At 31.8% G+C, this 17,649-nt stretch overlaps 2 protein-coding genes across 2 annotated transcripts; one reads left to right on the top strand and one right to left on the bottom strand.

Moving 5' to 3' along the window:
- The first annotated feature begins 5,132 nt into the window (after positions 1–5,132).
- LOC108328470 (protein LITTLE ZIPPER 2) lies at positions 5,133–6,288 on the top strand. The gene is made up of 2 exons (XM_017562339.2): positions 5,133–5,642; positions 5,771–6,288. The coding sequence occupies exons 1-2, from the start codon at positions 5,530–5,532 to the stop codon at positions 5,994–5,996; spliced, it is 339 nt and encodes a 112-aa protein (XP_017417828.1). The 5' UTR covers positions 5,133–5,529; the 3' UTR covers positions 5,997–6,288.
- Positions 6,289–7,215: 927 nt separating this feature from the next.
- On the bottom strand, positions 7,216–10,703 carry LOC108329759 (4-hydroxy-tetrahydrodipicolinate synthase, chloroplastic). The gene is made up of 3 exons (XM_017564122.2): positions 10,430–10,703; positions 8,785–8,865; positions 7,216–8,304 (listed from the first exon to the last, which is right to left on the bottom strand). Exons 1-3 carry the CDS (start codon positions 10,510–10,512, stop codon positions 7,380–7,382), a joined length of 1,089 nt encoding a protein of 362 aa, XP_017419611.1. The 5' UTR covers positions 10,513–10,703; the 3' UTR covers positions 7,216–7,379.
- Between the last annotated feature and the right edge of the window lie 6,946 nt (positions 10,704–17,649).

The following is a 17,649-nucleotide window of genomic DNA, read 5'->3' on the forward strand; positions in this document are numbered from 1 at the left end:
AAAAAAAATTGTTAAAAAAACATTTTCCATAAATTTATTCAGGAAAAAATGGTTTCTCTTTTTAATACGTTAGAGAAAAACTCCACTTTGTGTAAGTATTTTTGGGGAGAAATAAGTTCATAGGTGGGGATTGCAATAAATTATTTAACAAAAGTTGCCACTTTTTTTTCTGAATTTATAATATTTAATGTAAGCAAATGACTTGAAAAAAATGTTGTGTTAGCAAAAAAAAGAAGAAGTTATTCCCTTGCTTCAAAATAACATTGGCAACTAAAAGAAATATGGATAAGTTGTAGTGAAAAAAAGAAGAAAACATAGGGTATAAGATATTAAGATGGTGTTGAAAATGGGTAGGGATTTTGATATCATAGTTGACTAGTTGGTCACGTAGTGCAAGTATTTTGGTGGTAGTAATACAAGAAATGAGTGAAGGGTTGTGTTGTGGTCCTTGTCCTCATCAAATACCTACACCTTCCTTGTTCAAAAGGGTATGATGAGGGGCTCAAGAACAACCCTTCTTTGGTAAAATATCTTACTTTTATTACTTTTTTCATATTTTTACACTTTTCCATCAAAAATTGTTTTAAATCACTTTCACAATATAAACTCTCACTTACATTTATGCATTTTACTTCTCTTTTCCTTTCTTCCTTCACTACTACTATATGAAAATGACTCCCTTTAACTCCAGATCAAAATAACCCCACAAACTTTGCCCTACCTTGACACATCACTTTCCTACCTACATCAATATCCACCTATGTCTCTCTCACTTATCACTTTCACCCTAAATCTACGACTCCAATATTTGGCAAAACCACTCAAATATAATGTAATTTTTTTCAAAATTACAAAAATAATAATTTAAAAGAATTATGAAAGTAGATAAATTGTAATAAGGTGACATAATTTTATTATAGAAAATTCGTGTCAAATTGATATGACTTTATTATTTATGTCACTTTAATACGATTTATCTACTTTTTAACACAATTTATCTATTTTTATAATTCTTTTAAAATTTGTTTCATTTTGGTAATTTAAAAAAAATGCACCAAATGCATGAAGCTTAAAACAATTTATTCATCTTACCATCTTGGTTAACCAATCTATGATGATGTATAGTTAGCAAAATTTCACAAATTTTTTAGGTAATTTTTGTTTTTGTTTTGTGGGCATGTGAAATGGTGAGGCAAAGTTGGACAAGATATATACTAGCTTCCACTATATGGCATGATGATAGATAAACAAAAACCATCCAGTGAATGTGAGAAGGAGGCATGGTGGTCATGATGATGAGGAAGAAGATGAAGCCAAAATGGGGTTCATTTTCCAAATAAATGAGCATGGCTTTGGTACTCAATTACATGAAGAAAAGGGACAAAATAAGGGACCTAACCACATTGACTACTTAACCCTTCCCTTCCATACAACACTCATTTCTTCCTTTGGCTCCTTCTAACAATAAACACGTGACTCTCACGTGCCTCCCCATGTGCCTCTTCTTTTCCCCTTCCTCTCTTCCATTGGTGCCTCTAAAGTTACACGAATACCCATTTCTTTTCATTATTATATCATTCTATAAAATATTTCGTCTTACGTTTTGTAATTTCTCTTTTTGACCCACATTTCTATTTTGTCGTATTTTCTTTCTCCAACTCCAACTAATTAATTAATTCGTTAATCCTGGTTACGTGTCTAATAAGGTGTACAGATAGCATAAATAAACAAAGATTTTGGTTGTGTTTTCGATTAAGCATAATGACAATGTTATATAATTTCATTGTTGAATAGAATCTTAACACGTAAAGACAAACATTCAATGTGAACGAGGACAAAGTGAGATTAGAAAATGTTTGGTATACTTTCGAGACAAAAACCTCCTTAAGACAACTCTTAGCTATTTTATATCCAACAAATAACAACTTTTCATAATTTATTGCTTATATAAACATAATAGAATAAAATGAATAGGTTTGTTAACGTTGGAGATACTATTAAAGATAAGATAAATTTAAGTAATTACAAAATTTATTTTATAAATTAGTTTTGTATTATTGAAATAAATTTAAAATCTATTTTTTAAAATCTGAAATTTATAATAAAATTTATTATTTATTGAATATATAATGTAATTAATTATTGAGTTGCTATTAGATTATCCTTTCTAATCTCATTTAATGTATAGCTTTTTAATGTGAAAAATGTGTTATAAATATCACGTCAACTAAAAATAAAATAAATTTAAAATATATAAGTGAATGTAAACATTATCTTAATCTGATCTATAAATTAGGTTTAAAATTTACTTTCTAAAAATTAATAAGTATTATGAAAGTGGTTATTCATAAATTAAAAAAAAAGTTTTGATATGGGTGTTTGTTATTAATCTCTAAAATTGATTTTAACCTAATAAAAAGAAGAAAACAAAAGAAAAATGTGTAGTGTTGAGAAATGAATGGTATAAAGAAATGATCCGTCAACTTCCACTGCGAGAGGTTCAGACCAAGTTGTTGCTGGTTTTGAAAATTCCTCTCATCTCTTTCGGTCGAAATGATTATCAAAGAATGAACATAACAACATTTCAATTTACTCACTTTTTTCATACTACCAAAATCCAAAATGCTACAATAAATAATATTGACTGTCAAAGAACAACTTAATTAACCTAATCAAAAGTAAGACAAGTTGTGATGTTAATTGATTATTAGGCCAAAAGAAAATGATTAATTATTATTATTTTTACAAAGTTTTTGTGATGTTAATCCCCAAACACGGTTCTTCTTCCCCCCAATACCTCCTATTATAGTAGTGGAATAGGGTTGACCTAATTGTATATAAGTATAAATGCAATGTTTCATTTAATACTATAAACCTAAACTTGAAAGAAGCATGGCTACATTAATCTAATCAATACTTATTTACATCTTTCACCTTTACCAAGTTTTCAAATTTCACTCTTTTCAATCAATGTGTCTTTCTTGTAATACCAACTTTAAAATACCAAAATACATTCATTTTAATATGTGTGTGTGTGTATTAGGTCAAGACTATAAGGCTGTTAATAAAGTTGACAAATTCAAAAAAGTAATTTAGTTAGAGACCAATATGCATTTCTCAATCATGTTTTTAATTTTATATATTTGATTTACAAGGTAGTCAAATTTTGAGTACCAAAAAAATTATATTAATAATTTAAGTGAGGGAGATTTGTTTGAAGAATGTATAGTATGAAAGTGGAGGGAGAGAGTAACATTTAGAAGTTAAATTAAATAGGTCCCATTATTTATGGTTTAAAGAGACATGTAGACATCTTACATTAAATTTTCTACTGCATGTTTTAGCTATGACTTTTACCAGTCAAATTCAAACCACTCTTATTTTCTTCACTATTGCATCTTCACCTTTATTTCTAACTTTCTTCCTTACATTATAATCTATTACTATTATCATAACAAACTAAAACCAACACATTCTATACATTGCAAGAATGCACTCCATATATAATAATCAACTTCAAATTGCATTGCATGGATTGAAATTAAATTAAGAGTATCCATATATATATATATATATATATATATATATATATATATATATATATATATATATATATATATATATATATATAAACTAAATTAAAATTATGGAGAAGAGTTAGCAGTCAAATTCTGATAACAAAGATGAAACAAAAAGACTTAACATACATATATTAATGAAATCAATTGCAATAAAATTATTAAATAACAACTCATTCTTAAAAAAAATTAAACATTACATTGAATAAGTTATATATTATTTTATAAGTTAAAAAATATTAGTATCTAAAATAATATTTGTTACGATCGTAAATTAGAATTTAAATTAATCTTTAATATTAATTATTAAGGTTTTAACTATAAAAAAGAAGTATTTTATATAAAATTGGAGATTAATTTAGAATTAATAATAATAAGTAAATCAAATTTTAAAAGTTAATTTAAATTTTAATTCATAAATTAATTATAATTTTTTATTCATAAAAACTATTTTAAATAAGTAGTATCTAACTTATGTTACTTGCAAAAATGCAGTTGAGAATCTACCACTCAAAAATCAAATTTTTTATGTTTAATTAAAAAGTTCTTGTAAACAGTATAAGTGACAGAAATATCTTCTTGGAATGAAAATAGAGAAGTGATTGGGATGAAAATAGATAAGTGATAGTATGAGATACATAATTTTTTTACATTTATTTAATATTATTTTTTTTTAATTATTTTTTTCAAAAATACAATTTTTTTTTTAAATTTAATGTGTGTCTTCTTACTCGTACTCATGAAAATAACATGTTATAGACTTATTCATCTTTCCAAAAGAAAAAATCAAATTGTCTGTAATAAAGAATACTTATTTCTCAGGATCCTATTGGAGATCTTTTAACTGACATTTTGATGAGAAACAATTGATATTTGGGCATATGAAGACCCTATATATTGATTGTGTAGTTAATAAAGTAATCAGTTCTGAGCAACCTAGGACCATATAATGCATGAATACTCAAACCCAAAAACTTAATGTTTTCATAAATACTTGAATCAAAGTTGTTTTGATTATATGAGTAATCTTGAAGTTAATAAAGGGTGAGTTTCTGATGAAGAAGTTTGTTGAAAAGTGATGGTATCTCAGTGACAGAAGTTGAGTTGACATGATGAGTAAAAACATTGGAAATATTTTTACTGTGGAAGAAGGAAATGTATGTGTTGTGAGAGAAAGGAAGAAGGTGAAGAAGGAAGTGGGGAACCACAGGGTTAGGAGGAACAATAACTGCGGAAACTAGAAGCAAGAACACATTGGCCCATTTTAAATGAACCTGGAATAAATGCATGTTATCGATTTTGAATGTGATGTCACACTTATCTTCTTCTATTCTACTATCATAATTAGTACAAGTAATTTGATCACAAGGCAGATGACTTTTATGAGTAGTTTTTGTGGTTTGAAGATCCCATGGAAAGAGTGAGAGGACCTAAACTGAAAGGGAAACTTCTAAACTATTCCAAAAAGTGTAACTCAACTTACTGAATAATGGGTACGGTGCTTTTTCTATGTGCCCCCCCTATCCTTCTCAATTTCTCAATGTTACCCACCATCCCAAGTTAGACTCTGAACCAAAGCAATCAAAAAGGCATAGAAAGAAGAGTGTCATTTTTCTTCATCCTCTTCTGCTTTCCCTCATCTATTGCTGCCCTTTGTAATCATGAGTCCTTGTGCCATCATTGCTATATAAAAGTCTCTCTCTTTCTCTCTCTCTCTCTCATTATCTCTCATACAAACACAAGATCACAGCTATATTATAACACTTTTTCTTTCACCCTAGTAGTTTCCTACCAAGTTCTTCTCACCTATAAAAACCCCTTGTAGCCTATTTGTTACACCTCACAATCCATTTTTTGTTTATTTGTTATTCTGTTTTGTAAGTGAACTTTTATTCTCAAGCTTATAGCTCTTCTTCTCTGAAAGGCCTTGGCTTTTTAGAAGGGAAACAGCATGTGCTCTTTCTCTTCAAAACAGACCCTTTGTGGCCCTCTCCTTTTGGCACTTCCTCGTCCATGGCCATCTAAGAGACACCACAGGCACCTTCGGTTGGGCCTGCTCCAAAGGTACTGTTCCATAGTCTAGTAGTTTTATACCATGTCTTTTTGCTGTTTCTCACAGCTTGTTGCATGTGTTTTGTCTCTGATGTAACATTGGCTTCTTGTGTGATGATGATGATGATGATATGATGTAGAAGGAGGGCACACTTGAAAGAAGCGAGACAGAGGAAAAGGATGGTTGTGGTGAAAGCTGAAATTCAGATGAAAAACTTGAAATTGTACATGGAGAATCAAACAATCATAGAGGAGAATGAGAAGTTGAGGAAGCAAGCCATGCTTCTGCACAAAGAGAATCAGGCCTTATTGACACAGCTCCAAAAGAAGCTTTCAGAACAGACCAACAATACCAACAATAACTAGCTATTAGCTGATTTATATATACAGTTTATTAGTGTGGTGAGAGTAGGAGAAATCGAAGGGTCCGTGTCAATGATCCTTTTCTGATGTTAGCCCTGTATCTTGTTGACTTTGCATCTTCTTCTTTTTTGTTTTTTGTTTTTTGTTTGCATCTTAGTCGGAGCCTTGGAGGTTAAATTAATTAATTTTCTAGCAATAAGTTTAGAGTGGTGTAATAAAGATAAATAGGTAATATGCCAATTGTAAGCATTACATGGAATATAGAATTGCGCAACGTTGTGTTAGTTTTTTTAAATTTCTCACTTGTTAGTTTTCCTGATGTCATGTTTAGAGTAGGGGACACTGACACTGAATACTTAACAGTGTCTTAGCTTTTTCCTGTCATAAGTCTTTGATTAAGCTGATCAATTCGTTTATAAATATACCTTTCAATAATAAAATCACAACATTTTTCAACTGGGTAAGTATTACATTCATTGGGTCAATTAACACTATACATGTTTTTGTAATGATATTGTTATACAAGAGTAGTGCAGAGATTTTATGCACTCATAATGGCAGCAGATGTTATATGGTTAGTCTGTCATCAATAGCATAACACAGCTAGAACTGGCAAAAGGAGATCATGATTCAGCATCATTCATAACTAATATTCCTAGGGACATGTTTCTGGTGCTCGTTTATTACAGATTATTGGCCAAGGACTAAAATTTGTGATTGGCAAAATTATGTTGATGTAAAAGTCTTCTCATACAAACTTTTCCATAAAATAAATAGAGAAATTTCCCCATAAATTAAAATTAGTTAAATTAAAACTAACAATGAAGGAAAAATGTATAAGAACTTTTGCAAATTAGCTGTATAAGTTAATTTTACCTTAATGAAAAAATCATTTCATTTTTTTATATTATTTTTTTCAAAGTTTGTTGAAAAAGTTGTCCAAACCAATTCATAATAATAGAAGTTACACCATCTACCAAAGAAAACTATGGAGAAGAAAAAGCAAAGAAATGTTCTTCATTCACTACTTTCCTCCATATCTTTTATGAGGGGATCCTTGGGAAGGCAATTGTCACATCTCCAGGTGTGCGTTTATTATATGATAAATATATTCTAAAAATAGGTCAAACTGTCACACAGAGAAATGTAAAGGTAGAAAATTAGGGATTGATTCATCGTTGTTATGTTTCACTGCTCAAAACACGATAAATAGAATATGCAGTAGCACATAAATTCAAACTACACAGATTTGAAACAGTTCCCAACTACAGAGTAGCCAGTAAAAAGAAACTAGGTAATCACTTCAATTCACTACAGCAGACTCATCATGATTTGATGTTTGGAAAACCCCCCAGAAAGGAGGATACAATAAACCTACAAGATAATTTAATAACGACTGACCAAGAAAAAGTCTTCGTCATCAAGAACCTCAACATCTTTATTTCCAACAAAATGCTCTCGGCCAATTGCCTTCACTATATTGGCAAATTCTATCCTTTTCTCAAAAGGGAGAGGTACAAATGGTAGCCTAAAAACGGGCCTGACAACCCCAAGTTGAGCAAGAGCAGTGTTCAACCCAATGGGGTTTGGCATGTGGAAAAGCCAGTCAATCAGAGGTAAGAGCTTAGAATTTAGCCTAGGATTTAAACCATACATCAGTTCCCGCATTAGACCAGGAACCAGGTTGCTTGTAACAGATATCACTCCAGTAGCCCCATAATCCCATCTAGCATCATGGCATTGATCATCATTTCCACTCCACACAACAATGTCATTGTCTGTATACTGCTTGATCCGATCATTTCCAACACACTCCTTGACACCAGCTAAGTTAGAACTTTCAGCTAAGGTTTGAATTACATGTGGAGGAATGTCTTGACCAGTCCGTGAAGGCACATTATAGATTATAGTGGGTCCCATCGGAAGCACACTTTGAAAGTGAGCAACCATGCCATCCAACGAGGTTTTTCCGTAGTAGGGGTTTATGTGAAGGGCAGCATGCATTCCAACAGCAAAACCCTGCTCAGTGGCATGAATTGCTTCCCTGGTGGAGTTGCTTCCAGTATTTCCAATAACCTTAACTTTCCCACCAAAACAGTTAACTGTATGAGCAATGAGCATTATGTGCTCCTCCCAGCTCATTAATTGTCCTTCACCAGTTGTCCCACCAACAATAACACCTTCGACCCCTTCTCCAATCTGCATATTCACCAAGTCATCGTACGCTTCAAGATCAAATCGCCCATCAGGTAGGTATGGAGTTTTGATGGCAGTTATCAACCTCAGACACTTTATGTCCTCTGGGGAAGTCCTGTAAATGCAATACATTAAAATAAGCAGTAGCCCAAATAAGCAGCAATGAAAACCGAAAGCCAAAAATAAAAATTTTATATTACATTTAAATATGTACGAATATAGTTTCATTATAAAAATATATATGGCCGTGTAAATAGATTTAAAAAAAATTTCAGTACAAATATACATATCAAGTATATAGATGACATAAAACCCTTGCTAAGCAAAGGACGGATTGGATAAGAAGTGCAAATTAAGTTCAAAGTGCAAATTAGTGAGAGAGAACATTGCTTAAAGCTCTAGATGCATCACATCATCTGTGTCTCGTCCAGAAATCCTACCCAGAGCATGCATCCTACAGTTCCCACCTAATTTAGACAATACGCACATGTACACATGATAAAAACAGTTTCAGAAATGAAAAGATATGAAAACAAATGTATATATAATTTAGTAGAAAATTGAATGGATTTATAACAGTAAACTTCAAACCCACCTATTCTTCAACTCAAAGCTGCGCATTGGGAGGTGCAAACTAGGTTTCACAGCTGCTTGTGGAGGCTTCCAGTTTGAGCTCCTGATTAATATAGAAATTATTTAACATCAAACGTAGCAAAATTTGGAAAGAGTGGTATTTTTCAAAACGTAATCGGCACCGATACACACAGTCGTACATACATGCATGTGACAAAGAGAAAACCATATTGCAACTACAAATATAGAATACTGATTTGAAATTGGAAAGAGTAAACACTTGATTAAAAAGTAAAAAGCTGACACCCAAAAGTAAGGAGGCAGAGACATGGAGCACACTTATGGGGTGAATGTACAGAGAGTCCTTTTCACTCTAGTTTATCATCTTACTATCTTTCATTATCCTAAACGAAGAAACATTATTTCCCATGAAGAACTGGAAAGAGGTAACCACGAGGCATAACTGTTTAGTCAAGTTTACAAGTAGAAAGGGACGAAACATTCAAGAAATCGAACATTAAAGAAGAGAACAAGAGAGTCCTATTGCATTTCCGTCTTACTTCTACAAATCTCATTGTACTCCTCATAATAATCAATCAGTAGTAAATATGACTAGACTAAAAGGCTATTATTGCAGAAACACAATAATCAAATAAACAACAGAAAAACGGTATTAAAAAGGGGCGATCCTTTACAGTAAAAAAAACCCTCTAACACATGGTTATCAAGGAATTGCGGCTATAACCAAAAGGAACTGTCAGTGGTACGGCCACTATTCTGAATGCTATAAATACAGATTAAATAATTTATGTAACACATATAAATGCTCAAAAACAGAACATATTATACACTATGTGAAAGATAAATCGAGTGCTGTGCTGATTTCATCTTCAGTGTTATTATGTATTGTAATTGTAAATCCTTGTATTTATTTATGACTCTTTAAGTCTCAATATATAAATAATATTCTCCGCTATGCAGTTGACACACATAATCCATCATATATGTTCTCATTTCTTTTCCCTCTCACTAGAGCTAAACACAACAATAACAAACATCTAGAAATGAAATAAGTGTTAGTCTCCAAGAGGATGGTGCTACAAATAAAAGAACTGCTTTGAGGTTGACAAATGATGGTAAAAATAAACCAAAAAAGACAGGACAATCAGAATTCAGAACTGAAAACAGAGATAGAATGTTTTGAACAAGGAATCAAGGCAGGTTTTTAAAACTCATCAAAGTTTTTGTGCCGCTAAAACGCACAAAGCGACAAAACATATTTGAATGTACTACACACTAGAGTGCAAAGGGTAACTCAATCCAGTGTTGATTCAAATTCAAGTGCCTCACAAACTCAATTAACCCGGAAAAATCAAAATGCCAATATCCTTTACCCATGTATGCCCCTTAGAGGCTTTCTCACTTCAGATAAACAATTTAAAAAATCCACCAAACAGCGAATCAAACCTAATAACCCATCGTTAACACATAACCAAGTAACGAACAACCTACACAAACAACACTGCCTTTAGTCAGATTTCAGAAACCATCCAATACATCAATAATCCTTGGAACTCCAATTTCGAAATTACAAAATCCGAAAACGAGAAAACAAACAACAACAACAACAGCACTAATAATAATTAAAATTGATGAGGAAAATGAACCTGGTGTTTTTATTATTGGTGACATTGGAGGGGTAATCGGGGAAGGTGGCAGCTCTGAAGCAAAGGGTTTTGAGTGTAGCCATGATTTGAGAAACTGGAGAAGAAGATCCGAATGGGAAGATCAAAACGGTGTCGTTGGAAGGGAGATCTTAGAAGAGGAATGGGAAGAAGATGACTTCAGTGAGAGTAGAAAATGGCGGCGAAGAGTACTTTGGCTTTTTTCTATGTGCGAAACGGAAAATGACACACACCACTGCACCTGTCTACTCTTCCACACTTCTTAAACTCCCAAGAACAAAAATACAATAAAATATTATTTTTCAAGTTAAAAGCAATTTAAAGAATTAAAAAATCATATTACAAACTTACGTATTTTACACATTGTACTTCGTTTTAATATTACTCCTTTGTTATATCATTGGTTTAGAAAATAAATTCCAAAAAAAAAAACTATTGTGTAAAAGGTGAATAAAAGAAGAAATGTATATCTCATGAATTTATTTTTAATACCACTAAAAATATCTGTTATCATTAAAGATATCTTATCTATATATATAAACGAAAGTTTATCTTTTGTTTTATCCTAAATGTAACTTGTATCCTAACATAGTATGTAGATGTGTATAGAAAATAATACATTGAGAAAAGAGACAAAATATTAACAGCATTTGTACTAAAAGATGTTTTTGTTTGTTGATATGGTTCCTCTCTTTTCGACAACAATTACGGTTCCTTGTGTTTGACTAGGCGCATGTTTACATTGAAGGCCAAAGTTGTTAAACTTATCTCTTAGTAAGAGTTAAAATGTAGTTCAGAAACATCTTTTTAGAAAGAAATAAAAAAAAATAGATTTTTCAACATTACCTTTGGTATTATTATTATTTTTATTTTATTTTATTATTTGAAAGTCTTGGAGAGGACACTTTTAAATATAAATTTTTATTTTTGTCTCATTATGAATTTTATTATTTTTCAATATGATGGTAAAAGTTTTTAATTCTTTTTCAATAAAATAAAATATTTATAGATTGTGTAATTTTAAAGTCATTAAAACAAATTATGAGTAGATTCATTTGATATATATTTCTAGATAAATTAATGTTTTTAGGAGGTTTGATTGAGGAGATTCTGGAATACACTAATTTGATCGTTGAAATGTGATCAAACTCTAAATTACTACAAGTAAGAAGTCTACATGCAAAAACTTTCATTAGTAAGAGATGTTGGGTGAATATTTATGAATAAAAGTAATTATGAGAATATTATACATGTAAACTTTTGTTATTTGTATATAAATTTTGTTTTTATCATATAATATTATATATATGGATGACAACAACGGGTCAGATCGGCATGTCGCGGGTAACTAGTTTAGAAAATATTCATGGGTATTTTAAAACTCGTGAGTACATGTGGATACCCGAAAAAAAAATATTTTATATATTTTTAAAATAAATTTTAAATAAAATTACAAATATATATATATATAATATAAATTAAATTAAATATAAATTAAAATTTAATTTTAATTAAATTTAACCTAATAAAATATAATTATATTTTATTTTTAATTAAATTTAATTAAAAAATATATAAATTATTTTTTTATTTTATTTTCTACGGGTAACGGGTACCCGTGGGTTAGGTAGTATATTACCCGTACCCAACCCATTTAGAAGCGGGTATTAAAATATCCGCTATCCGTGGATAGTAAATATTCGCGGATAGTAATTATCCCGTGAATTTTACCCGTAGATACATGTGTCCGCAGATTTTTTTGTCATCCCTATATATATTAGAGTTGTCAAAATAGGTCACAACGCGCGGGCCAACCCGGCCCACCACAGGTTCGGGCCGGGTTGGGTTTAAAAAAATTGTATTTTTTTTATGCGGGTCAGATTTCAACCCGGCTCATTTAAACCTGGCTCATGCAGGTTGAACCCGTGATGGGTTGGGTTGGCCCACTAACCCACCTACCTAATTTTGTTTTATTAAAATTTAATTTTAATTTTATAAAAATATATTTATTTTTTTTTTGTTTGAAAAAATTATTTAAGTTCCTTATTTTCAAAATTAATTAAACATCCAGGTTGGGAGTGAAATTTGTTTATATTTGAATTATAGAAAGTTTGTAATTTTTTTTGTTAAAAAAATTATAATTAAAAAAAATTATAATTAAAAAAAATTATAATTAAGTAAGCTAGGAAGCCAATCTGTTTACCCACCAACTCGTGGTGGGTCAGGCCAGGTTCAAATTGTTCTGGCTCGCTAAGAAAAAAGCCGAGTTGGATTGACTCACTAAGTAACTAATCCATAGTGGGTCGGACTAGATCGGGACGGATGACCCGTTTTGACATATATATATATATATATATATATATATATATATATATATATATATATAATATTATATTTAATATATTATAGGGATTTCATGCTCGGATCCTTCATTTATTGGGTCGTTTTGGGTCTACAAAAATTTAGTGACAATATTATAAATATGGGTAGAGTTGGTACACCTTATAACACCTTATATTAGTGTTACGAATTATCTAAAAGTCACATGTTTTTTTCATACTTTCAAATTATTTATTCTAGAATATATATATATATATATATATATATATATATATATATATATATATATATATATTAATCAAATAAAATTGCAATGAGTAATCAATTTTGGAGTAAAATATTAAATAAAATTGATACATTGTTAATTATGGATGAAGTTAATGATATTATGAAATTTGATTCAACTATAGAAGAATTAGTTAAAGGAGATTACAAAGTTGTTTTATAATACACAAGATAACATTATTTTTTGCTCAAACTCAAAACAAGTGACATATACTTACATTGTAATAGATTTTCATAGGTATTTATGTAAGAAGATTTATTTGAATAGGTTTAATAGGTACATGGGATACTTTCTTATATTTGTCTTTATTATAATGAGATAAGATACAATAGACTATTTCTAAAAATAGAAAACTTATCTTAGGTTGAAAAAAATGTTACAAATATTATATTTATGAAAAGTGTTAAGAAGTGAAATTTAACTCAACTACATAAAATCAGCTTGTACAGTGAGGTTTGCATCCACTTATATACTATAAATTAATTTTATATCTAGTCGATGTAAGACTTTAAACACACTCTCCACATCGAAGTATATGCATCTCAAGCGTGAGACAAGATACTAATGAGTGATTCGACAACGGGTGGAACAATATGTTTTTTTATGATACAAATAAAGTCTCACATCATATAAAAGCAAGAGATGGATGGACATGATTTTATATACACATAAGATAGCTTCTTTAGTAAGAGACCTTTTAGTACCAAAAGTAAATTTGTGAGAGCTTGGCCCAAAACGAACAATATCTTAGTACTGTGGAGATCTATGTGTGTGGAGAATATCTTACTACTGTGGAAACTTATGAGTATTGTCCCTCCCTACAATTGGTATAAGAGCTAATGGTTCAGGTCTGATGACCAGCTCAGACGAGTACATCCCTCCATGGTAAGGTGGAGCATTGACAACTAGATGAATCATGGGAGGTGGAGAGCAAGAGATGTTTAGTGGGTCTGCAAACCATAATGTACTCGTGGATAACAAAAGACTTCCATTGTAGGGGAGGTGGAGAACCATAGTTTAACCTATGGCTATGATACCATATTAAAAAGTGGGTTTTAAGCCTAACTCAATCTCACAAAATTAGCTTGTAAGGTTAGGTTTGTAACTATTTATATACTATAAATTGAACATATCTCTAATCGATATGAGACTTTCAACAAAAATATTTATAACTCAATATAATTAAAACAAATAAATGTGATTATTCTTTTAAATCATGTGGAATGCTATTGAGCAAAGGCTACAAAAGTGATTCTCATTGTGGATATTATAACCATGAGTTGGTTTATATATTAATAGGTGATGGACAAATTTGTAATCACCAAAATATGATGTCACAAACTTGTTTCACAATCGGCAAGTATGACCGAATCGTTCAAGTAATAAACTTGGTAAGACCAAGTATCGTTCTTCCCAAAGGACTCACGGCCTAGTTTAGTTGTGTGGTTTCTTGATTAACTAAGACTTACAAACGAAATATTTGGATTATATTATGCAAAAGACGAAAATAAACATGTATGCATGAAATTTGATCAATGGCAAAGACAAAAGATAAACACTTTCAATTAAATATATGAATGAATATGTTGTTGGGGGTCAATTTCATCTCATCCACTCTCATACATTTTAGGAATTCAACATTCAAATCATCATTGTTAATGCCACTCTCTAAAGTACCATTCTAGATGGCTTCTCCCTAATCACGAGTTCATACAATTCCTAGCATTCCTAATGATTAGTTCATAAGTGCAGGAGCTTAACGACAACCAATATAATATTGGGAGAAATTCCCCGGATCTAGACTTCCCCGTACGTGTCCGTATCGACAAAACCAATAATCATGCATTGAATGAGTTAAACTATGCAAGCATTGAGCAAAGAGGAAAAACCCTAACTAATGATGAAAGAAAGCATAAATCTTAGATTAAGATGCAAGCATAAATTCCATATATGAGAGCTTCAAGAGATTACATTGATTCCCCAACAAACATACAAAGTTTAGTTCACCATATTCATGGTGAACCTAGATGAATTACAATGAAAGTATGAAAGAATAAACCCTAAAAAGGTGAAGAGGTAGCCTGAGCATCCAAGATCTTCCTTCAAAGGGGTGGAAGAGAGAGTGTTTGCCTCGTTTCTGCCAAAGATACCTAACCCTAGGAAACCCTAAAGCTTAAATACCATTCGTAAATTACAAAAAGTCAAGCCCAAGCCCATTAAAGTGCCGCTCAGCGGTAAAATACCGCTCAGCGGCCATTCTGCCCCTCAGCGGACCTCCCGCAACCTCTTGAGTGTCGCTCAGCGGTAAAATGCCGCTGAGCGGTGACTTCGACTTCTTCTTTTTGCACTCTTCGATTCCTTTTCTGATTCTATCTCTCTCCTTCTTCACTTCTTTCACTAAATTCACCTTAAAACCTGCACAAAAACACTGAAATCAAGCATAAACCTGTCCAGCTCTCTTATTTATGAAAATATGGATAAAAGTATGATTTCAAGCTAGTTTCTAAGTCTAAAGGTTGCTTTTAGTATCAATTTTAAGCATGAAAATAACAGTTTTTCAACTGTTATCACAACCCCAAACTTAGAACTTTGCTTGTCCTCAAGCAAACAAAATGTAACTCAATCTCCAACCAATTCATATGATGGTTCACTCATTCAAAAATCCTCTTTTTCAAGATAAATAACAACTTCACTCAAACTTATGACCAAGAGTTCAATCAAGATGTGCACATGCTTTAGTGTTCACAAAGTCATTTAATTTCCAACAAATGCTATTTTTCATGAATGATCAATCAATTAAGCATGGATGTTCATGTGCTTATGGACTATTTCCTCACTAGGTAAAGTGTTTCACTCAACACACAAGTGTATAAGAGGTGAGGTGTTTCACTCCTTCACTCTATTATCACAATGTCACACGAATCAACTTTGCCTTTCATTTTACCACAATCAAAAACATTCACAAGCATGCATCATCACAAGGACTTTTCAATGGCTTATAATGTGGCTGGGCTAACAAGAAAATTGGTTTTTCTGGATCACAAAATCCTTGAGTTAAGAGAATCATAACAACACAATCATCTTATTCATTCCTAACTTTCTTTTACCTTTGCATTTGCATTGAGCTTTACTTCTTTTTCTTTTCTCTTTGCATATTCTTACTTTTTTTTTTTTTAACTCTTAGCTCAATGCTTTTCTTTTCATGTTTTCCCAACAACCCCAAAATTGAACATTTAACAATACCATACAAGATCTTCTACTTAACTCAAGGTAAATATTTTCAATCAAAGGTTTTCAGTGTATGTTCAAGGCTAAGGGTTCAAAGGATAGAACACAACGTGTTCTCTTTTAGTAGGCTAACTTTATGAATTTGGCCAATAAAAAGGGTTCCAACAAATGGCCTTGATCACATGATGCAAAACAAGCAATTGATTCAATCATAGAAAACCTGGGCAAAATCATTCATGCTTTCAAAGTAATAGCATTCAATCATACCAAAAACTCTGGAGCTCAAAACCTCACATATAAGCTCATTCACATTTGACATACACATCCTGCTTAATCTCACAATCACAATCATAATATCATGCATTTGTTCACAAAGCTTGTGAATCACCTGTATAAGCATTTTAATGTGCACATCTATCTCAACATCAATCAATCAATAAGCATCATCAAGCAGTACTTATCACACAATCACAGTTAATAGCAAACCATCATAACAAACCAGGTGTTCAATAGAGTACATCAAACCCTAATCTAAAAACAAAAACAAATAAGTTCAGAAAACTTAAACCACAAAAGCATAATCATATGATAGCATTCATCAGTAAATGCTATCTCAGCTCCTAATCAGTCTGAGCTGTCATCTGTATCTTCCTCTTCTTGGATCTTCTAGTCTTGATTCTTTTTGCCCGATGAGGAGGCCATCCCTGCATCAAACATAATTCACAAAACCAAAAGATACATTGTTAAGCATTAGTAAACCACAATGAAGAAATCAGCCCCTTCAATGATGCTCTCTCCCAACCCCAAACTTAGATGAAAAACTAGTGAGCAAGTGAGTGGAAGGGAGATTTTCTAAAGAGGGATGAGGGAAAAGTTGTAGAGAACCTTTGAAAAGGTATGTAGGAGTGTGTGTGTGCAGAGAAGAGCCTGAAAATAAAAGCATTTGCGCAGTTTAGGGTTTAAGAATACCCTAATGGGCTCGGGTCCCGCTAAGGGGAACTAAAGCCCAATCTGCGAGAGTACCGCTCAGCGGTAAAATACCGCTCAGCGGCACTTTCGTGATGTGCTCCTCTCCTTCTTTTCTTAACCTACATGTCTTCCCTACATGCCCCTCCTGGGTTCCCTGCAATTCAATGTAAAAAATGCTTATGCAAATCCTAACTAAAATAATCAAACAGAAACAATCAATCAACTGGGTTGCCTCCCAGGTAGCGCTTGTTTAACGTCACGAGCCTGACCCAAAATCCACCAACACCCATCAGTAGGTGCAAAATTTACTCACTAACACCCATCAGTAGGTGTTACAAACCTAGTATCCTTCAGTAGATACTTAACCCTCTAGCATCCT

Source organism: Vigna angularis, chromosome 2, assembly GCF_016808095.1.
Source record: "Vigna angularis cultivar LongXiaoDou No.4 chromosome 2, ASM1680809v1, whole genome shotgun sequence".
NCBI lineage: Eukaryota > Viridiplantae > Streptophyta > Magnoliopsida > Fabales > Fabaceae > Vigna > Vigna angularis.